Genomic DNA, 24,183 nt, shown 5'->3' with positions numbered 1-24,183 from the left:
CCTGTTGGTGGCAACTCTATGTGGTCTTCCAAACAGAAGAAACTTCTAAAACTTAAGGCATAATAAAATTTCAGATAAGCATATTTTCAGCACCGTGAGACATCCCAAACTTCAGAGGAGGAAGACTATTTTCTATTGTGATATATATGTATAATTTCTAAAAATAACTAGCAATGGACATTCTAGGAAGTGAAAGAAAAGTGAGTCTGTAGCACAAGACTTGTTTGAGCACCTTATCATGATTATTTCTCAAGTCGTTTGATCATTACAAACAACAATAAAACATCTAGAAAATATTGCAGCCATTATTTCTAAAGTCGGCATCAGAAAGTCATGCACTACCTTATCAGAATAACTCACTGAGCTAGAGACATGCACTCTGAAAAGTACACATTTTATCTGCAATGTTTTCGCTCTTTATTATGAACCTCAAATGGAAATTTTTCCCCTTTAGGCAAGAGTGTGAAAATAGAAATCAGAAATTATATGAAGTTTCCTATATATATTTCATCTTTTCCCCCTGTTCGAATCTTGTTCATGACCGTGTGATTCCTATCAAAAAGGCACATTTATTAGCACTAATGTAAAAGTGGAACAGAATCTGTAGGCTGAGATATAAAATAAATGGCAGCTAGTACGACAGGGCATGCAGCTGAATCCAGGAATATCTTAAGGAGCAAGTTGAAAGGCAAGGAGTGCTTACATAACATGTAGAAGAGCTGTTGTCACCTTCTCCAAATCTAAATAAATTTTTTAGAATTGCCATAGGCAATCTATGATGTGATGTAACCTGCACCAGAATACATTGCAGATTTCTGAAACTGTGCTTTGGTTTCATTCTGTTTTATCAGACTATTACTTTGCCTTTTGGGCATCTGTCCTTCTGTTTTTCTACACAGAGTATTTCATGAATTTTAAGGTTCCCTTATAAGTTTCTATCTTTGTAAATATAAAGAAAGGCAACAGTAACACCAGTACTCAGGGACCTGACTTACTTTCTCTCACTGTAACACAGTCATGGCCTCACAGGAAACTGGGAGACAGCATTTGCACTTTTCTTTGCACTATTTGCACTCTTACTTTTCTTGCACAAATCTCAGCCATGCTGTATCCAGCTCCCCTTCTGGGTGGAGGTAGGAATACTGGTAGAAGAAACAATAAGAAGATAGGAGACACCTCTCTAAGAAGGGTTTGTAATAATGATGAATGTCTCCCTCCCTCCTGTTTTGAATCAAGTAGGAAGCTTTGCTTCTCTGCTTCTCAAATGCAAATTAAAATGAGGTAGCATGCTACTCATATCACTTCTAGTGCAGTTTAAGAGCAATGGCAATAAAATTAAAAGTTAGCAAATGACTTTGTAATTGGCAAACACATTTGCATAATTCTACAGTGGTGTTGGGCAATGTTGAGGATGTAGTATAAAAGTTCTGAGTTATAAGCCAGAAGAAATTTGACCAAAAGCACTATATGTGTCTCAGCAGATCCAATTCAAAGCTTAATGTTAAACAGTTTTACAGTTCACATTTATCATGTACAGCTGGCTTCTCTTGCATGGAATGAGATATGTGAGCTAATTACTGATTGTTTCACAGATAATGTCTTTCATGGTCAGTAAAACACTGATTTAAACACTACAATAGTCTTATCTTCTTGCTCCTTTGCTAGTCAAAAAAAGAGGTATTAAAATTACATGATAAGCTTTAATAGGATAGTATTATGTTCCCCAGAAAGACTATATCAGGTGTTGGAAATTAAATAGCAAATATAATTGGACCTCCCCAATTCATGTAATATCTGGTTGGCTCAATGAGGATAGATGAATTGTATTCATTAGAAATCAAGGGAATTTGCAGAGATGAATAAAAGTCAGCAGTCAGGGTGATAGTTTGGGCCCACAAAATTACAATTTAATTTTATCCTGGGTCATACGGTACCAACAATCTGTGAAGCCATTTTGTAGACTGGTCTGAAGACCACCATTCTGTAGTGCAGTCTGAATCAGTAATGTCCAAACAAGGAGGCTTGCATTCAACAAGTACTGCAGGTGGTAGAGCTTAGCAGGTACTTCATGACTCCTCACTTTTCTTTGTGTTTTATTTTCATGGCGATAAAATCTTGTGTCGGGTAGCTTGTTTTGTGAGCATGTAACATAAAAGACTACATTCCTTGTTGGAATAGAAAGGACATCAGAGCACTCCTGGGGACAAGCAGAGGAAAAGGTATAAAGCCTCTGATTGGTTCGCTGCTTCCCGCCTTGTGCAGCAGATTTTTTTTTTCAGCCTTTCAGCCTATGTCCTCTAGGGAAGTCAAGGTTCAGGCCATATTTGGACCTCGGGTACATACGTACCAGCTTCTTCAAAGCAACAGACAAATGGATATCCAAGGACAAATTATCACCTTTGGTTTGTATTGGCCTGAATGCATGCCTGTCAAATGTAGTTTCTGGATTTTTGGAAACTACATTAAAGCTTCGGGCATGTATACCAGGTAGTGGTGGTAGCAGATCCACCTCCTGGTTTTCTTAATGAGTAGGACTTACAGTACTCTTGGTAGTATTGTCAGAGAGAACTTTAGGCAAAAAAATATCTGAGGCTACAATAATAGTCAAGTACAACAACAAAAAGAGTACTCTTCTGTGCTTCAAAGAGCTCATGAGCTAATGATGATGATTGATTTATAGAAACACTCCTGAAAATTGCAGGGAAAAGTGAGCCTGATGGAAGCTGCCTCAGCCCTATGAACCGTTTTGAGGTCAAAGAGGTCATCAGCTGATTCCCACAAAGCAAGATATTATATAAAATACACTTCTTGGATCAAAACTCTCTACAAGAGCTCAGGGGGATCTTTCTAATGGAAAGTAAATCCTTGTCAGAAGCTTGTCTCTCTCAGTGACCCAATGTTATTGATGTCTAATATGGAAGAGTTCACAGGGAGTACATCATTCTGTTTTTTCAGAGAGGTAGTAAAGAGAAAAACCGTAATTCCGCTCTTCCTCATAGGAAAATGTGAATCAGCATGAAACATGTGTTTGTAATTGAACAGATTATTCCATCATATCCCTTTTAAATCATGAGAAAATCCCCAAATGATGATTTCTCCATTATTCATGCATCATCTAAAACACTGTCAGCTTCCCTCAATCAAAATGTAGTAACAATTTAGAAAGTGACTATACAGAAAGCATTTCAGAAGATAGGGAGGCACAGTTTCTGGACAGACATTATTAAGTCCTCTCATTCAGAATCAGAAACATAAATATTTACAAGAATTCAAAGAAATTTAAAGCATTTACATTTAAATTTCGGTTTATATTTTGCTATGACAAGATACATTTCAAACCCATCTAGTCAGCAGAGACCTGTGCATGACAGCAATAAATCTCAATTCTTCATCAAGTAATTGAACCCAAGCTTCCTTTGTCTTTGGTGATACTGTATTCAAAAAAAATGTTTAAGACCTGAAGAATCATCCTGAGCTGAATCAATTCTTTAGATAAATTAATGACTGTAGAAAGCAACAAAAAAGGTAGATTTCGTCATGCAGGGACGACCGTGACACTGTATCTTTCAAGCCTCTGCTCAACCTATCTGTATTTCTTTCAGAGGAAGACATCCCAGTCTTCCCCTTGAAAGCCAGTCTAGCTCAAATGCTTTCAAACTCCATAACCTCTTCCTTAGAAAGAATAAACAGCTTTTTCAGACCTTTGCTAGCTGATTGTAGCTACTGAAAGTAATAATTGGGATATCTCATAGAATGAAGCTAGCCTGCTCAAGAGTATTTAATTCACTCCCCAAACAAGCCTGCTTAAATTATTACACATTTGCATTTTTCAAAGACCTGAAAACAGTTAATCAATTACTTCATGTTATTTGCATAAAGAAGGCCTGCTGGAGATGTTGGACACATTCTACAGTTTGTAAAGCACCTAGCTTGTGTGCTTTCAAGAGTACATGTAATGAATAACAATATTGTATCTGGTCCTTCCCTTTACAAGAGGGTAGCAACTGATTCGGCATCAGAAACTGAAATATTACAACACCGCTCTTTAGTATTTTTAGTTGTTATATAGCCTGTTTATTGGAACCATGGTGACAATTTACAGCATCGTGTTTCTTATTCTGGTTATATTGGTTATAAACATATTTACTTCCTATTTCTTCTTTGCAAAAGAAAAAAAAATTCACTAATGCCATATGTGGAAAATTATCACTACAGGAATATTTTTTTCCAACCTCAAGAAATGATAGCCTTGATCTGTAGGGTGAAACCTTTCCATGGGTGTAATTAGGACGACACAGAGACCTGTGAATTTTCAGTGTCCACAAAAAGACCTGGACCAACTTGTGTTACCAGCATGTAAGTTATTAAGACATATGCTTTTGAGTAAGTCACTCATGAACCCATGCTTGTCTCCCAAATCACCTGCATATCTACCTCACCCCTGTTGAGATTTTACAAACAGATTAGGAACTTCTATCTTGAAATACCTGTTATATACGTATTTGTTCTAGACCTATCTGGTCCACAATAAGAAAGTGGAGCCCATTTTCTTACATTTTAATTGTATCATCTTGCATCTATGGGATATTAGGTTTTTTCCAACACGTTTGAAATGTTTGAAAGTTTATCTGCTTCTAATCTTTGAACTGTTTGATGTTCACCTGTCACTTTAGAGGAATCAGAACTGTGCATCAGGTGCATCTTTTTTATCCACCAGTGCAGGTGAGATATTTTTAGTTTGTTTTTCTGTTAGTACTGGGGGAGGAAGAAACCCTCCTTAGACTGCCAGATTCCCTCGAAAGCTGATGTGCAGGGAATAGAAGCCAGACTTGGTGAAGTGAAGATGGCACAGCTATTTCCAGATTGATTTTACCCTAGTCAGATGAGCTGACTAACTGCTGAGATAAGGGCAGGAATGTTATAAATTGATTAAATAAGACCGTGTAGACATGCCATGATTTTCAGGAGATTCTTCATGATCACTAACTAAATCTAAGGCAAATGTAGACTGGTGCTGTAAGAAGAAGGAACTGAAGATTTTTTTATTATGTAACAGTATGAATTTAAAATATTTTTAAAATGACAGAAGCGAAAGCAATCCTTTGGACTGATATATATCATTTTTTTCCATTAAAATTGTCTCCAAACATTGTCCCAAAGGAGCACAAAACATTTTGTAAGAGAACAGAATATTTCTTTTGTTACCCGCACAGATTACATGTTGACATATTTTCATTAGCCCTGAGATATACAGAATAGGACAAAAGAAGAAATAATAAATAGAAAACTGAATGTCGGAAGACTGACCATATACCCTGTCATCGGAGTAAAGGTCTTCATGGATCAGGTCAGTCACCCGATCTTTCTGCTACCCAGAAATCTGTATACACATGCAGATTTGGGAAAGGGTGACTGTATTTCAGCTCCAGAACGTAAAGTAGCATCTGTTACGCTGCATCTTTGTCACTGCATTTTAATGTTGAGCCAATGTATAGCATCTGTGCTGATTCTGACTACATTTTCTGGACTCTGATGCTGCAATATTTAGTTAATTCAACAACAAGCAGTTATTTACTTTGGTAGCACTTGCCTTACGAGACAGTAAAATAAAATAAATGTTCATTTTAATGATAGCAGATCAAATCCTAATATCAAACTTTTAAAAACTTCCTGACCATAAAGTAATGAATGCATTTGTGACATAAACTCACTACTGGCTATTGTTTTGTACCAAAAACTGCTAATTAAAAGAGCAAATGAAATATGGGATGCTAGCTTTGCATCCCATGATGGTTTATTAGAAAATAAAGGTCAGCTTTCCATTAAGATAACATATGACCAATCTTAATGCCAACAAAAATTTACTTTCTGAAATCGAATATTGGCATGGAAAATCACTTAATTGAAAATTTATGCAATGATATATGCACAATGAAATTGTGAAATAATCGTCCTAGAACTAGCACAGTAACCATATTTTGAACTGATAAAAATCATCTGTAAAGATTTGACACTGAAATATCTAAAAAAATCAAAACAAGGAATCTGACAAAAAGATTATATATATTCTCTTGCCTGAAGTGTTATATAGAAAACAGATTCATTTATAAAAAGTGAGCACACATTGCTATAAACTGTTTTTATCTCAATATATGGAGAATATTTTGATATTTGCTACATAAAAACAACATTTTAGAACATATTGTGTATGTCCCAGCATACTGAAAAGGATAATCATTTACTCCATGCTGACATTTCTATTTAATTAATACCGCATGGCCTAATCTGAGGGTATGATTCTTTTTTTTTTTTTCTTTGTAATAGAAAAGCTTCCAGGAGCTCTAGTGCAAACAGCAATTGAGACATTCACTCTGCATAGTCCTTATTCCAAATATCTTACAGGCTAACTAAATACTTGTAGCTATCACGTCATTCCAAAACATGTGGCAGGGCGTAAAATATTGCTGATGAAATCCCATATCTGGAAATGCTGTGATCTCAGTCTGCAGAAGATGGATGAGAAGTTTTGCCTACTCAGTGTATTTAGGTGTGTAGCTGTGTGAAACAGGATTTGTATGCATACCTTCTATACTTGCAGTGAGATACCAGTATTTCTCCATACCCAATAGCATATAGTTATGTTTTCCCTGTTCCCAATCAATGGTAATTGATTGGGAACCACCTCCACACTCACTCACTCCTCCTTGGTATTGATATGAAGAAGCAGGAGCAGGTTTTCAAGGAAAATCTCTTCAAAGGCATTTAAAACCTGTGCTTGGAAGTGAACTCACCTAAACCGTCATCCTCAAGTAGTCAGTCGTCATTGATCAGACTTGTCACACTAAAAGCCTTCCATGACTACTCCTAAACCTTAAACCCAGCCACTGCTCTGGAAATAAACATTCCTGAGCCGTTCAAAGGACAGCCTGTGACTTTCCTAAGAAATCTCCTGTCCCCATTTATGCACCATTTCTCTCACTCATTTCAAAACAGGGCAGTGTGTACTCAGTCTTGCAATAGCTGCCTAAACCAATACATAGGAACAAGCCTCACCCATCTTTTCTATTTCAGTACTATTTATAACATTCCTGGACTGCTGCAGTCCTGGGCCTCTCCCTAGCAAAGAGAGGCTGTTTGATTTTTGGTGGGATAGATAAAACCCCATCCTCAGGGATGCTGGAATGTATGTTATTACATCTGTTATTTTACGTATTGAACCAGGATAATGGAAAAATCGTGCACTAACTCACTATTCTCTTTAATCCCTGAGAATCTGTTTTATTAAGAGGATTAATTGGAAAAGTTGATAAGTTGCTGTGCAGCTCAAAGCACATTTATTATGATTTTCAATTTAACTGGAAACAACGGAACTATCACTTAAATCTTACAAATGTCTCTGCAGTTCTAATAGAGCAGAAATTTTCCAAAATACTAATGAAAAAAAAACAAATGAACATTAAAGGATGCCTTTCCTGGGACGTTAGCGTTTCGGTTATTTTATTGTGATATAGTTTACTCACCGTGTTGGAAGATTTTGTTGTAGAGAAGAGGGCATGTGGGTACATCAGATATACCCACATTTTACATATCTTTCAGATAACTGAGTTTATAGCTGAGAAGGAAGAAATTCCTTCTCAAACATGAGAAAATATGAGAAGAAGAGCTTACTCTCTCGTCACTTGCCATCAAGCAGTACAATAAAGGCCTCTGTTTATATGCATTAATTCTTGTCAATGTTTCTGAATCCTTCATAATTGTACTCTGTTAATAAGTGTAGGACCCAATGGAGAAGAGATCATTGTCCAGCTCTGAATACGGATGGCAGTTAGCACCATAGCACTTATCAGATATTGTGGATTATCAGTTCAAAGCTAGAATAAATGTTCTCTTTCTTTATAAATAGGTAATACTGATTAAATAGCATGGATTTGGAATAGATTTGTCACATTCCATTAGTGAGGTGATTCTCCTTGATGAACCTGAAGAAGGGATGGGAAGGAAAAGAAAGAGATAGAATGATATGATGACTGTGGAAGAGCATTACTTGACCCTGTCTCAGCAGTAGTAAGTGACAGTGTGCCTGACTTCAGTCCTGGCAGGCTGGCACACTGCCCGCATGGGGCCCTAAAGAACGCTGCTGTCATTCCCGTACACTTCATGTGCCATTTGGGATCCCCAAAGGTACTCATCTGCCACCTTTCTTTAAAGAATGATTAATCTGTACCTGGAATAACCTGGAGACACTCCAGGTTTTGCAGAGGTGCTCTCACTCTCAATCATTCTAGGCTAGTAGTGTTTATCTAGGTTAAAATGTGGTAAAATGCATTTCCTTAATAAATGTGATAGTTTAAAAAATTAAAATAAGAGTATTCCTCCACATTTTCAGATTGCCATACAATTTGAACATATTAAACAGGACCTTGAAAAAATTTAAATTCTATAATCTGAAACACAAGTATGCTATGTCTGTTGCTGTAATACTGGCCTCAGAGAAAGAGGCAATATACTATATGAGAGAAAATATATTATAGAACACATGCTACACTTTATATTTACTATATGGTATAGTAAGTAAACTGTATAGTGACAGATAACTAATATATTTGGATCATTTTACTAGGTGCTTATTTTTTCTCATCAATATAAAAAGCAAGCTATTTGTCTGAGAAAGACAACTGTTATTTTTGTGTGAAGTAGTTCAATATAGTATTTACAAAATTGGCTATCATATATAGCATTAAGGATATTTATCATAAAGCTGAATATTTATTTAATAAATGCATTATGTACACTAAGCATTATGATTTCTTGATCTAGATATATCTTGCTAATACAATTTTGAAAATAAAAATGGTGTTTGTTACAGATAAAAGTATGTAAAATTTATCGTATTACTTTCGTAAGTCTGATTGCAGCCGAAATCATTGATCCTATTATTAAGCTGTTGTTTAGCTTTGGCTGAAATTGAGGCTTATATAGTTATTGATTCAAGAGGATGAAGTGGAAATTGATATAAAGACTATATGACCATCAAGGGAATAGATAGTAATGGTATGGTCTGGTGTTTTTGCTCTTAGAAGCTGAATCAACACCATCTTTCAGTTGCTATATTTTTCCATCGCTATATTTATATAGAAACCAGTAACATAATTGAAATATTTAACCTCAGATATTGTTTTGCAAGTTACCCCCAACCTTAGTCTTTAAAAGCAGTAAAAAATATAAAGTTTCACAATTTTAGTTTTACCTCTTTGGGTATTTTTGCCTCATTAGATACCTGATGGCCTTCAGAGATGACTGAAGGCTTATTGGTCACAAGTTCTATTTACTGCCTTTTCAATGTTTAGTAAGAAAGGCATCTAAATACTGCTGGTCCTGCATAGTTTAATTCTCAGCAATCAGTTGAAACCAACGTGTTTGATTAGTTCCCAGTTTTGCTTAATGAAGACAGGGAAGTCATCAAATACGTAACAGTCAGAAATAAAAATACTAATTATCCGATAAAACACAGTATTTAAGACTGTGGCAACTTATTTTAAAACTTGGCTAACTGCTGCATAGGCCTACTGCTGCAAAACAAACTAGTGAAAGCATAATATTTCGTCATGAGTCTGACGCCAGATGCAGCCTGCAACCTTGTATAAGTGAAACATAAGACAGGCGAAGAACATTACAGACAGAAGCTATTGAAAGTCACATGTTTTAATTAAGCTGCAAGATATATTCAGAATTATACAAACAAAGTAGAAAGGAACACTTTGTAAGAGTTTCGAATTGTGCCCTAAGTTCTTCTAATATCAAAGCAAGGACAGAGTGCAAAAAAAGCAATTTCTTTTGATGAATTACATGATTAGGTTCCAATTCAACTTTTATTATATTCTGTAACATTTAACATGGAGTGTCACTAGAGACATTAAAATTGCTATAAATCTTGCATACAAAAGCATGAAATCTCATTGCTGTGTTAAATGGTCATGTGGTTTCGCACTATTCAGGAAGTTCTGCTTCATTTCTGGTTGTTAATTGCATTTGAGAGCTATGCAACTGCTGCCTATTCTGTTTGCCTGAGCACAATGCCTAATAGACACTTGCACCCTTCATTTACCTGACAGGCATCTAGCAGTTATATACAGATAGGATTTCTGAGCAATCACTTTCTTTGCATGCAGGAGGCAATTGTGCTTTAGGATCCAAATCATATTTAAAGCTTGGAAGTCTTATCATAGACTTTAAAAACAGCTAAGATTTGACTGCAAGTTCTTAGCTCTTTCCTGCCTTCCTTTTCTGAGAAACACTCTCATTTACGGCCAAGAAAGAAGTATCAGCCATCTGCCTCCACATGTGATACGTATATACCACAAATGTCTTGAGGTCAGAAATAAAACTATGATCAGTGGACTTAAACCAGATGTTCATTTTTATTCAGAATAGCAGTGCTGTTTGAAGCCTATACTTCAGAAATGGGCTCTGAAGAACATCTTCAACATTTAAATTGAACTCTTCTGAGAAGCACTCCATGTATCCTGCTCCTAATTTAAGTCGAATTTGTGTCATTATTTGATGGCCTAAGTGAGATCTAAATTAAACAAATTTCTCTACTACCCTGCAATTTAGGCATACATCATTTGCTTCTGTTTTGTTTTGTTTTTCAGTATAGTGGATAGAAGGAACAAGGTTTCTTGTTCAAAAGTGAGCTGGCATGTCTGCATATAAACCTTTTTAACAGGGATTGAGAGTTAGGGTACTGCTACCATTTCCAAAATTCATCTATTAGTTCCTTTATTCAAAATCGTATCACGTTACCAGAGAAGGTGAGCATGTGATACGTAATCAATAAATGTGCACATTTCACAGAAACAAATTGCCCTCTGAGGAGAAATTGAACTCTAAAGACCAAGTTTTTAAAATGTTCCATCTTTATGAATAAGACATGAGAGTCAAGTCGATTAATCAAAAGACAGACTGGAAAAGAGGCATAATATAGCCACATATATTTATGCTTACTGTCCCTTGCTGTTTTCTTAATTATACCAGCCTACAATAACGTAAGTGTTTCACTATTTACAACTGAGGTTTTCAATGTTCCAGTATAATTTTGGTGGGAAGTCTCATGGAAATTTGGTTACATTTGCACTTTTGAGTTCTTATGTTACTTAGACATTCCTAGAAATCCTGCTTTATTTCCACAAAATTCTAGACACACCAGATCTGCCTGAGACACATGGTGATAACAACCAAGCATCTGGGGTTAACTCCTGCCTGCAGATTCAGAACAAGAATTTAGATTTAAAGGAAAGGTGTGATATCACTGTGTAAATCTGTTCATCTTAAATGCAGCTTTCCTCAAGTCACTTGTTTACATCAAATTAAATGGAGTGAATAATAATGTATATTAGAAAAACTTAGAATTTTAGAATTACATATATGATGAAACTATGCCATCATTTATCATCAGCTCCTCTTACATATTTGAAGAATTTAATCGAATGTGGGAGTATCTAAAATAGATTATTAAAATCATCTGCAGTTTGATATCTATCAAATCCTTTATAGGTAAGTTCAGCTTTGGGGACAAGATGGGGGCAGTATGAGGGACACATTGGTCTCATTTAAAAGAAACTAAGCTCACTGAAAAGGGATGGAAGATCTAGAAAATATAAAGAGCCCAAGTTGTTAATCCTGGATGTTAATCCTGCCACACTGAGGAAGTATACAACCACAAAGGACCTTGTCATGTCTATGCAGACTGATGTCCAAAGTGCACCAATTTAGCTTATTCCTGATGCCAGTGTTCACAGGGAAATGCATTTTACTTTATTAATGGTAGAAGAGTAAAATGCTGCCCGGACCAAAACCAATCCTATGCAATTCCTATGCTGTACTTTAAATACATATGTAAGATTTGCACGTACCTTCCACTACAAAGAATTTATTTGCTCTCTATGGCTGGGTGAATTTTTGCTGAAAACCTACTTTTTAGAGCCACCCCAACATCTGGGAGCACAGGCAGTGGCAGTGCTCCTATTAGGAGTGATACGCACCATTTGTTTTCTTGGGCACTTGTGTTTTCTTCACTGCTGATACAAACTAAGGAGTGATTAGTGAAACAGTTTGGCTGGGATTTGCAGCAAAACCCAAGGATATTAGGAGTCCAGTGCTGGTGGAAGAGATTTATCCATAATCTGTCTGAGAAACCAAGCAAGAATGTCAAAAGCTGTTCCTATATTTTTCTCTTCTAGGAAAAAACACAATTTTTGGAGCCTGAGTAGCAGAGACAATAGCTATCACCTGAGACTGGGAAAGGCATAATAAGTATTTTAGGAAGCTTTAATGGTTTGGGATCGTGAGATGGTTTATTTCGTAGAATAAGTCCCATTCATTATCAGTTTGTATTTAGTACCCATTTATCATGGAAAACCTAAAGGATCCTAGGCTGTTGTAAAAATAGAGTTTAAAAGCGAGGTTGATGTGATGCAAAACTACTTGTTTCTTGGCATGTTTGAGGTGTATTTTCTTCTTTTTATGCCTTCAGTATATGGGTTTATATTCAGTATGACACATATATAAATGAACGTATATACAGTATTGCAAACTTTTGCTCAACCTTAAAATATAAAACATATTGAAGAGAAACTTTGTAATGAAGGATTTAATAAAGTATTTTTTATCTGAGCAACAAAGTGTACTTTAAGAAAGGTATTTAGAAGAATGCTGTGGTTAATTTAAAGTCTAATATTTGTTATGGTTTTAGGCTACTTCCTACTAATCGTTACAGAGAAGTGTGTTTTTCTGTTTATACAGGCACGGTGGGATGGCCTAACCGGGCGCATTACCTTCAACAAAACTGATGGCTTACGGAAGGATTTCGATTTGGACATCATTAGTCTCAAGGAGGAAGGAACGGAAAAGGTAAGCAGCTTGTTGGAATGTCGTCCTGCTGTGAGCAGTCAGGCAGTTCATGCTTATTTAAAATTAGATCTTTTGAAAAACAATTACAAAAAGCTATTTTGGCAGTGGAGTAGCAAAGTCCATTCTCCTCAACTCAAATTTCCTGAGGTTGAGATAAAAAAAGTTCTATTCCCAAGATTTAGTCTGAAGTTAAAAGGTTTTTTTTCATTATTGTTTTACAGTGCATATCTTGCATTTTGGGATATTGGATAGGAGTTTGGGGCAGGCAATAATTACCCAAACAGTAATAATTATTGTAAGTGCAAACACATTATCTTCTCCTTTTGCCACTATAACTTAGTGTGGTAAGTTTCTCTTTCTATATATGTATAAAACCTAGACTTATCTTGCATGTACTGCTCTAATGGATGTGACATGAGGGATAGGGGAAAGCAGGTGTCCAGGTAACAAACTCAAAAATAGTTGAGATGCTAAAAATTCTTAGTACTTGGGAAATTAGGTTTGTTCTTTTTAATGTAAATCCCTAACTGCTTATTATAACTTGCCCTGAAATGGTGAAACTATAAGAGACGAAAATAAGTTACTGGCAATATCCCCATTTGAGAACGGACAGTTCAGGAACCGATACTGCATGCAAACAAAAGACAAAATTCACTTTTGATCAGGATATTCTGGAAAGCATGTCAAAGGAGAAAAATCTGTGTGAAAAGGTCATATTTTCCGCATTTTATCATTTATGAACTATCCTGAAGATGCAGAGCTGGATGTTTTTCAGGGTTCCTTTTGGGAGCTCTTGAAGAAACAGGGCTCAGGAGCTCGGAGGATAAAGCAGGGAGTGTTTCTTGACTTGCAGCAATAACGCAGACCGAAAGACACTTCTGGTTGTGCTTTGCAATGACGTATTGCCATGGGGAATGTAGTGCCCCCAGTCAGGCCTGGGCACTGTGGACCGCATGGATGGAAGATGATGGGTGCTCACCCTCTGGTCAGTCAGACCCTCCGTTGGGTCCTTGTCTGCCTGGGGAGGTGGGACACAGGAACTGCAGACATGCAGAACTCCCTGGTGTCAGTGGCATCCCCCAGGAGTGTCAATTGAAGACAGCTTTGTTCCTTGCTGTGTTTGCCCTGGCTTGGCTCTGAGTGATAATTGCTGATGGGTTAATTGAGACTTTAAACGTAATTGCTCCCACACAGCTCTCCAGACTGGTTTGCTTTTCATTTTTAATGAAGCACTCTGTTTGTTTTTCTCTGTACCAAGGCTGCTGGCGAGATTTCTAATCATTTATATAAAGTGTGGAAGAAGGTTTGTACACAGACAGGTGAAGCAAAAAACCCTCAGGTTGGGTCCACAGACTCATCCTTTGGGTTTTGACAGTGGTTCTGAAATTGCAGTTTAGAGACAACAGTTCGGCTGAGAGGGTGAGCTTTTGTGGCAGAATATATTTCACCCCTACTTAAGACTTGTAAGTCCAAATAGTAAAAAGACCTTGCAGAATTCAGCGTTTCCCCAAAAATCTTTTTAATAATATTATTTTATTTCCCAGTAGCTATGCCTTTTCTGTCTTTGAGTAGAGGCTTTTGCTATAGCAAAAACAGACATTTTCTCAACTCTTATCCTTCCTGATTCACCTAAGATTTACCCGCAGAGATAAATTTTCACCATTTCCAACATGTGCTAGCATTAGCGGTGAGGACTGTTTGAAGCATGCAGTGATTTTTCCCCTCCCACAAAATGCATACTGTGCAGGCAATGTTGACTCAAGATTTTGACGAGGGTATTATTAGCCCCTTACAGAAAATAATATAGATGATTAAGGGGATGCTCAGTCATTTACCAATGTAAGGAAACTGGAACTAGCCTTGTTCATAAATAATCTAAATTGCCTCAGGAATGTAAGTCCCCTTTTATCATAAGGTGGCTCTACCTGGTGGACAAGGCACCAAAGTAGGAGTCAGAGACCCAGTTAAGACTCTCACAGCTCCACATGTCGATCCCCACTGGAAATACAACCCATGGTTTTCTGTAATATATCAATTTTCTTCCTGTATAGGAAAGATAACAACTGCATTTACGACATTTAGGGTGTTTTGTGTTCACAAATTCAAAAATTCTTTTAACACTAAGAATTATATTTTCTTATATATTCTGGCCAGACCTTGTTATTTCACACATGTACATATACATTAAAAGTGTTTTGGTTTTGTGTTGCTTTGAGAATAATTTCAATGCTACACAATAGGCCAGCTTAAAGCATCCTGTAGGATTGTTTTCCTTTTCTTACAGAGCACTTACTTAATAACCTTGTTTTAATCTTCAGTGAATCAGGCTAAGGCACAAAGGATTCCATCTTCCTCATTACTCGCAAATAGATCATCCTACCTGACACGCAGAACTTTACTGAACCAGTCTGGCTTTTGACTCTAGGCATGTCGTGTTATGCTGAATTGATTTAAACCAAGTAACAATTGTTTCAGAACACAGGCATGCCGCGAAGGGCACATGATACCTCTCAGACTTGTCACTAAACTGCAATAAATCCCTCAGATTCACCGTAGTGATGTACTACCTCAGTCTCATTCTCCCAGTGCCCTCCCGACCTTTTCCATCCTCCTAACCAAGGCTGACCTGCAGTGTGTTTGCTTTACTCAGGCGTAGAGTAGTCTCCTGGTGTATTTTGTATGCACTGTGACTGTGGTTCCATGTTATTCATGGTTGTTCTCCTCTTCCTCATGCTGGCAGCTAAAAGCATATCAAGTCAGTAAAGTGAGCAGAACAGCTTTCAATTAACTCAAACACCCTGGTGCAAATTCAAGGACACTGGTTATTTACTGTATTCCCAGCACGGGATATTGTAATATCCGACATTGTTATTCTGTGAATATTTTCCAGATCAGTTTCCTGACTTGACCTATATTTGGAAACAAAGAGAATGATTGATAAATGCTTGGGGAAAAAAAAAAAAAAAAAGGTAGAAGAATAGCCATTACTATATCCATTACACACTCCTCGTTTGGAAAATATGTTAGTGAAAGGCAAAAGCAATGGCACCCAGGGATGCAGATCCAAAGACCATTTGAAAGGACAAAATTTCTACTCAAAATCCATACTTAGCAGGCACAAAATAATGTGCTGGGATCACTACAAAAGCAAGGGCCTCTCTGCCTGAGTCCTCAACCAATAAAGCAGTCTTGCTTGGATCTGAAATGACTGAGCATGTGATGGCTGGTAGAGACCTTCAGTGCCCAGGACAGCTCAGCAAGTTTTGTCTCAGGTCCGCTTGGCAGCTTTGCTGGCCATCTCAGCAGGGAGGATCCGGGAGTTGATCCCTCCTGGATAGAGCTGAAACCGGCTGGCAGAGCAGCACGGAGGTGCCTGCTGCTTCGCAGATGGATGGTGTTGGCCCTCCAAGCCACCTCTCTGGTGGCTTTCACTAATGTTCAGCACAAGCCCAATGGTCTGGGCCAGCTCTTTGACTGTTGTTTTGTTTTGTTCTGTTTTGCACACAAGCCCTCAGCCACATGCTATGTGAATCCATCTGATGGTGTGTTCTCTTAGTGTGAGAATTTGTTAGTTGCTGTTTTATAGTACCTGTAGTTTACATGTGTTTTGCTTTCTGGAGTGCATTATATGAAAGGTATTTGATGGTGTGGATCATTACAAAAGTCTTGATTTGATTTGAAAGAGCAGTTTCATCCAGCAGATTCATCATTTCTTTCTCTGTTAACCTTACACCCAAAATTGTAAGACATTGATTAACTTGTTCAAGGTTAAAAAAAAAATCTTTCCAGGCACTTCAAGTAAACCCTGTGATTGACCTTTCAAAATGGATGGTTTCATAGTAACAAATGAGAAGGCAGAAGTAATCAGACTTTATTCTTTTTGTCTGATGCTTAACGTGAATGCCGATGCAGTGAATTTACTCTCCCTTGGTTGTGGGTACATCAGTCTTCATACAAAAGGTTTTTCCTAATTTAAGGGAAACGTGATGAATGCTCCCCAAACAACCCTCACACGTCCTTTCCATATGACTGCTCAGCAGAGGGAGGTGAGAAAAACTCCAGCTTGAGATTGCCATACTCTGATGTCATTTAAGATCCAGTCCTGTGAGATGCTCCGTGCCCTCCACTGGCAGTGAAGTCAGCTCTCATTGAAGTCTCATTTCTAGGCTAATGAGAAACAGTGACATTTAATCTCACGTACCAAACCAAGCCTGTAGAATAGCAGTCCTCAATGTGCACCTGAACCTTCCTTGATAGGGAAAACCTCTCTCTGCCTTCAGCAGGAGGAAGGGATCCTCGAGTGACTATCTTACTTCTCCTGCCACCACTTAGAGTGGTGTCACCCTCCAGGACAAGCTGAGCTCTCTCCCTGCTTAGCTGGGAGCCCACTGTGGGCCTGCAAGCAGCCGTGCCCTTCAGAAAGGTCACTCTTCCTCCCTCATTCCCTTACGTGGCATTTATCATTGCTCTTCCACTCAAGATGGCCAGCCTCCCAAATCACCTACCAAGGGGATCATCTAAGCACTTTCAAACTTGCTTCAGGCAAAATCAGGGGGATGGTCCTAACCCACTGGAAGAGTGGCTCATTTTGCCTAAAGCTGCCAAAGGAAGGACCAGTGACCTTGTCTGTTGTCAGCTGTATAAGTAAGTGGTTCCTTCTCACGTGAGGACAAAGAGGCTGCTGAGGACAATACTGGTGTCAGCTGGTGCAACTAAATCTGGAGGATGACTTATCTATGGCATGTAGTCATATTACAGCACCTAGTGATTTACCACACAACAGCTCATCTGGCAAAAACTACTGCCTGGACATCTGCTAATGCTGATTTCATTACTGTAGAGACACCTAAGACCTTCTTTTGAGACAATACAAGCATGGATCTTAAAAGACTTTGAAAGGAAAAATTCAACATACTTTAAGACTTAGATTGTATTGAGTTAATATTTATCTGAATAAATTACTATTATAGTTTCTGCCATTATAAGGTGTAGATCCAAATCCATAGAAATTATAAAGATCTTTCTGTTGAGGCTTCGATGGGGCATTAAATATTGGAGTTCTTTACTATCACTATCTTTGAATTAGGAAAGAATCAAAATCCCATTTGCCTGTGGTCAGTTGTATTTACTGAGCAAATACTGATCAGTGGGTGAAATGGTATCACCTTGCTATTTCTGTCATATTTTTCAGTCAAGAAATGACAGAGTAATCTTTGCTAAACCTGCTGAAAGCACAGCAAAAGCAAAAGGCCAGTGCAACCATCAATCTGCTTCAACATATTTATCCAAGCTTTTAAACTGTTATATTGGAAGAGAGAGGTCTTGCCATATGTTCAACTCTACCATTTACAAAAATGATTAAAAAATGGACATTTGACATTTTTAACAAGGAACAAAGTCAGTATGTTCTACTTCTGTAAAAAATTGGCTAATACAACTCTATGTTGACATGCCTTCTACTCTTGCAGCTAATTCATTTCAACATGCTTCTGAAAGAGTAGTTATGTTCCTGTGTTTTCTAAATGTTACAGTCAACCATTTGATGTTGCTGCCTTATTCAGAACTGTAGCTGTTGCACTTTAGCATCTTGCGTTGCTAGTGTCCCCTTCTGTGGTGAGCAGAGCTAATGTACACTCTCTAGGCTGTGAGCACTCCAAGAAATGTTTCATTTCACTCAGCCCGTTTGCCGAACACCCAGCAGCTACTCACTTGCTTTGTTCTGTCTAGATTGGGGTTTGGAACTCATACAGTGGCCTTAACATGACGGACAACAATAAGGATAGATCAACCAACATCACCGATTCTTTGGCTAACCGTACACTTATTGTCACAACCATTTTGGTAAGTCTTACGTTGACTTCATGAGCCATGCTGTAGATTGCAAATACTGTACTGGTTCTTCATAGCTGGTTCATTGCAGCATTCTTTGTCACCTCCACACTGTGCTCCATTACTGTTTTTTGTATTACCAATGGATATTTTGTTAAACTACTCAGCTCCCCAGCAAGTTTTTGGGTATCGACTCAGAATTAATATACCTAGTAATCCATCCATAAGACGCAATTAAAAACCCAGTTGCCAAATAAAGACGTCCAGGAAAATGTATCTCCAAAAACTACTTATTTCTGTATTTCAAAGAGGAACTCTACATACTATCCTTCCCAGAAGAATTCTTACAAATACTCAGCTTGATAGTGTGATAGTGTGTGTACATCCTTTCTTTTTAGTGAAAGCGAAAGGATGTGGAAGAAAGCAGCTGACAGTAGACAGTCAGACTGAGATAAGTCCTTATGATAATGAATGGAAAATTTGAAACTAGGTATCCACTAGTTGCTATGCCTGGACATTTTTTTTTTTTCGATTACTCTGTCTGCTTCCTTAGGAGGAGGGAAAAAGCTCAAGGCTCCTTCTACCCTCATTTTCTATTGCCAGAGGTCTTCTGACACATTAAACTGCAGAAATCTGCTTGCCCAGAACTTTGTCTATCAAAAGTCGTATAAAAAGAAAAGCAGCAAAGTATTTTGCACACAAAACCAATCTACCTATGCTGCTCACAATTCTCTCGTGTGTACCTGCCCAGCCTACAGTTATATTACACATTAGAAGATTTTTCAATAAAGATTTATTTCTTGCAGAATTACAGATTTTAAGTTCATCTTATGATTCTTTTTCTCTGTTATTTATTCTTCTGCTTCAATATTCTTTCCAGTCCCTTAGGGTGGGACAATATAGTGTGCTGATTCTTGGATGTGATTTGGGAACTGCTAAGAACTACTTTAATTAAACCTCTTGGGAGCTATGAATAGTCTCTTCCACTGAAAATTCGGGCCTTTATGCTTATCACTAAGAGATTCAATCAATTTGTTAAAACACCTAAAACAGCTTTTAACAGATACAGTAAATTACTGGCATGCATCTAATTGCAATCCATCAATAAACTATTCATATAACATTCAGAAACTGATATAATCTGAAGTAAACCTCATTTCTATTGCTATGTCTCTTTTTTTTTCTTTTTTTCCCTATAGGAAGATCCCTATGTTATGTACAAGAAGTCTGACAAGCCTTTGTATGGAAATGACAGATTTGAGGGTTATTGCCTGGATTTACTGAAGGAGCTGTCAAATATTTTAGGCTTCATCTATGAAGTCAAACTGGTTTCTGATGGTAAATATGGAGCCCAGAATGACAAAGGAGAATGGAATGGGATGGTCAAAGAACTCATAGATCATGTAAGAATTAATCATTCTCTCTTTATTCTGCTTTTACCTGCGGTGTTAATGCCAGCCAAAATGAAATGCTTACATTAGTTTATGTGTTTTTAGAGCCACCGGTCTCTTTTTAGTGTCACTTGTCAGAGTAGAAGACCATGTTAGTACACCCAAAGCCACAGCTCCTGGGTGTTGGGGGTATGGTATGTCCTACCATAGCTGGGTAGCACTAGCTCTGCCCGTGCCCAGGCTACAGAGTCTGCATCTCCAGCTCCCAACCTCTGCCCCATGGTCCAGTGCAGGAGCCTCACACTAGCCATGCCCTTCATGCTCACAAGACAGCCAGGATATTTTTTCCTCTTCCAAAAATAAAGGACACAGAAGTTCACATAGCCACTAATACTCTAGCAATGGTAGATTTTATCATACTTTTCAGATTTATCATCAAGGTTGGTTTAGTTTTTAATACTCAGGGGAAAAATTAAGGAAGGAATAGTCCATGTGTTTGCTGAACACGAAAAAGCATGAGTATTCTCCCATTTGTGTTTCCAGAAAGCTGATCTGGCTGTTGCTCCTCTCACTATTACCTACGTAAGAGAGAAAGTAATTGATTTTTCCAAACCCTTCATGACGCTGGGAATCAGTATCTTGTACCGGAAGCCAAATGGCACAAACCCTGGTGTTTTCTCTTTTTTAAACCCTCTTTCTCCTGATATTTGGATGTATGTTCTCCTAGCCTGCCTTGGAGTGAGTTGTGTCCTCTTTGTCATTGCAAGGTAAGTCAAAGATGTAGTTTTAGATGCATCCATATAAATTACCTCTCATCCTATAGGTGCTGCATGGGCTCTGCAAAGCCGATAGAGTATAATAGTATCCTAAGGGTTTTATCCAGTCCTAAAGCATTATGTTGAAGAAACGCTCTTTGTATTTTCATATGAATATAATTTTTATATATCGCACTGTGAAGGGATTTTACTGTCCTTATGGGCTGAATGGAGAAACAAGTCTGATGAAATGTGTCAGCCTGTCTTTGCTGGTATGCAATACTTCTTCAGCTGACTACGTGCTGAAAAGCAGCTGATACAGCTTGCGTGTAAGCACCTCTTTTCCACTAACAGCCAAAAGGTATGTAATCCAATGTGAACATATTGTTGCTGAAGGATGGAAATTAGCTCAGCTCATTTCCCTTTTAAAACACAAGACTCTGTGCCTGGGAACCAGAAGGGACGACCTGCAAGGTGATGAATCCCCAAGGTGCTCTCCTTGTGCTGTCCTGAGGTGCTCACTCCCTGTCAGTGGCAAGTTTCAGGCTAAGTCTCTCTTCAAAATATAGCATGAAGTAAGCACATATTCACTGCTTTTCCAAATGAGGCCAAAGATGGTTATTTACTCAAAGGCAGATGGGCCTCAAAGTTCCTGAACGAATGGGCCACAGTCACACCCTAGACCCTTCACATGGAAGTCTATTTTAAAGCCTCTAGGCAGCTGCTATGGTTTCACAGACCAGTTACAAGCCACTTACCATGGCCTCAGGGGCCATGGAGCACAGCGTGGGAGTCATTTGCTCTAGGGCTTTGAAGAAGAGCAAATCAAGCAAGAAATAAGTGAATTTAGAAACCTGAAAGAGAATATTGGTTATTTGAGGCACATTTTCTTATATATTCTTTAATAAACCTGTAATCTGAAAGCAAGGCATAGTTATTGTTACTTTCCTTTAGTAGTGGCTTCAGAATTTCATTGAATCTCATCCTAGCTTTCATTTTTCCCATTTCATAAAGATTTTTTAATGTTTCACAGAGATTCATGTTTTGTTTCATTTTATTCAAAATTCCCCACGTCTATTATATATTACTCTCTGTATGCCACTGTGTACTCCTCTTTAGTGAAGTACATGGGCAAATAGGCTAACAAAGCATTTATATAACAAAATATAAGACCTACACTGCAATATGCTAGAATTCTACACATTCACATCACAATAAAGATAACATGGAAGTGATACAGCTCTTATTGCTGATGATGACATTCAACTTTAAGGAGTCAGCAATTCCAGTGTATACAAACTGCTCACAAAAATGTCATAAAAGAGTAGTAATCTGAGTCATTAACTCTGATAATATAATACATTCTGCCTGGCTTCCACCTGTATACGAGCCAAGTCAGATGAGCTCTTCCTCCAACTCATTGTTTTCTTTTAATCAAGAGATACAACCCCACATAACCTGTGTTCACACAGACAGTTCTGCTGCAAGGGATTGGCCTTGTATATACATTTCTCAGTGGTCCACTGAACAGCTCTTGGTGTAGGTGCATAACCTAGGTGAATGCTTTGGTCGTTTGCTTCTTTCTTTACTGCTGCTGAAGGCGAGTTGCTGTGATGCCCAGAAATCTGTGGGAGTTGCTTTTTCCATTAAATTGCTGGGACACGAGAAAGAAGAAACAGATTAAAAGAGTAGAGGTTATGGGTTAACTTCTTAGTTTTGGCCGTAGGTAGAAGAGAGAGTTCATCCATCCCTGGCAGCTGTGGGGCAATTAGTCATGACTTCCCACTAGCTCTTGCAGTAGCTCACTGTACCATAAATAATAACTCGTACTGTACTCAAATCATGATGTCATTCCTGACTAATATTAAATCTCCTTGACTGTGACAGATCGACTCTTCTGCACTTGTGTGCCAAGACTAAGAACATCCCACTGTCCCCTGGCCCCCAGAACAAGCAGTAGGGAAAGCAAAGCCCAAGTTACCTGCAGCCCTTCTATTCTTTTTAAAAAAACAGCATCAAGTCTGGAAAAATAAACAAACTTCAGGGTCCTCTGCCTGCTTGCAGAGCTGCCTACACTCAAACATGTGGCCAAGAGCAAACAGAAGAGAAATGCACAGTGCTCACAAATCATCAGCTGTGCAAGCTATTTGCTTTCCTCTCTTGGCTATTAAATACTGCTCCAAATCACAGCGTAGCCTTTTAGTAAATCCACTCTGTTGGCCTATGGAACTGTATTATCTTTTGTTTCCTAAATCTTTCTAAAAAACAGTAGTTCTGTGAGCAGCATAACTAATGAAGCCTGATTTCCCTGCAGATTTGTGTGTTGTGGTGGATTGTGATCGCCGGTTGAAGTCTGTTTTTTGTTTGTTTGTTTTTCCCCTGCAGCTGAAGGATTTAGAGATCTTTCCCATGTGGATTATCTGATATGCAGCAAGCTGTGAGCTCATCCTGCAGCTTTTCTCTTAGTGGGCTCTGCAACTACACTTCTTCATAGAACTTGCAGGAGTATAATACCCCTTGAGGCCTATACCTATTTGTCAAATCTGGCTGAAATCAGCTGAAGGGCTTAAAAGTTCTTAGAGGTATAGACCCCCACACATTCATAATACATAGCACAAAACCCAACAGATAGCAACTTAAATATAGAAAGCTTGTGTATCATTCTCTTAAGCCACCAATTTTAGGAAAGGAGAACAGGAATGCACTAGTTTAGCAAAACAATTAGTATACTTTCCACTATGTTTCATTTTTCTTGACATAACTGCTTTTTTTTGAAATGATGCTTAAAATCAGTGCCTAATTGGGTAGCAACTTTTCAGGCTGAAAGAGTACACAAACTGCATTCACATGTCATTTTAATGTAATCCTGACTTTTATACATTTTAGGTTTAGTCATGAAGTTAAGACATTCTTAATGCCACATCTAGGCCTGTTCATGTCTCCAGATCTGTCCTGATCTGGATTTCTGTAGGATTTGACAAATGTTTTGGAAAATATTTGCTAAGCTGATTTTAAGAATCTGTTTGTTAGCTGGAAGTGAAACTCAGGAAATATCCACATTTTAACCCTGTCTAGTAAATTAAGTAGTTAATGGCACTTTGAGATCAGTTCATAGAAGACAAATACATGAGAATAATTTACATGGACCCGGCTAATTTTCCTGTCATTTCTTCAGATTTTTCAGCAGCTGAATCATTCCTTATTCCTCTTTGAGCCTTATGAAGCCCTGTCATGGTTACATTAATTTTAAGCTCAAGCAGTGCAGTTTTCTCACTGCTGAGTTACAGACTGACAAAGCT

General features: G+C 38.0%; 1 protein-coding gene across 1 annotated transcript in view; it reads left to right on the top strand.

The window, feature by feature from the left end:
• The window catches only part of GRIK1 (glutamate ionotropic receptor kainate type subunit 1), a 159,956-nt gene that overhangs the window by 108,597 nt on the left and 27,176 nt on the right, over positions 1-24,183 (top strand). Inside the window, exons 8-12 of the mRNA XM_088529005.1 lie at positions 12,802-12,909; positions 14,168-14,212; positions 18,637-18,750; positions 19,938-20,141; positions 20,673-20,896. Of these exons, the coding sequence (XP_088385131.1) occupies positions 12,802-12,909; positions 14,168-14,212; positions 18,637-18,750; positions 19,938-20,141; positions 20,673-20,896 (695 nt within the window). The remainder of the gene's footprint in view (positions 1-12,801; positions 12,910-14,167; positions 14,213-18,636; positions 18,751-19,937; positions 20,142-20,672; positions 20,897-24,183) is intronic.

Source organism: Tinamus guttatus, unplaced genomic scaffold (genome assembly GCF_059628265.1).
Source record: "Tinamus guttatus ecotype Peru unplaced genomic scaffold, ASM5962826v1 Tinamus_guttatus_pri_ptg000318l, whole genome shotgun sequence".
NCBI classification, from domain to species: Eukaryota; Metazoa; Chordata; class Aves; order Tinamiformes; family Tinamidae; genus Tinamus; species Tinamus guttatus.
The sequence above is the reverse complement of the archived record's forward strand: the minus strand, read 5'-3'. Positions and strand labels throughout refer to the sequence as shown.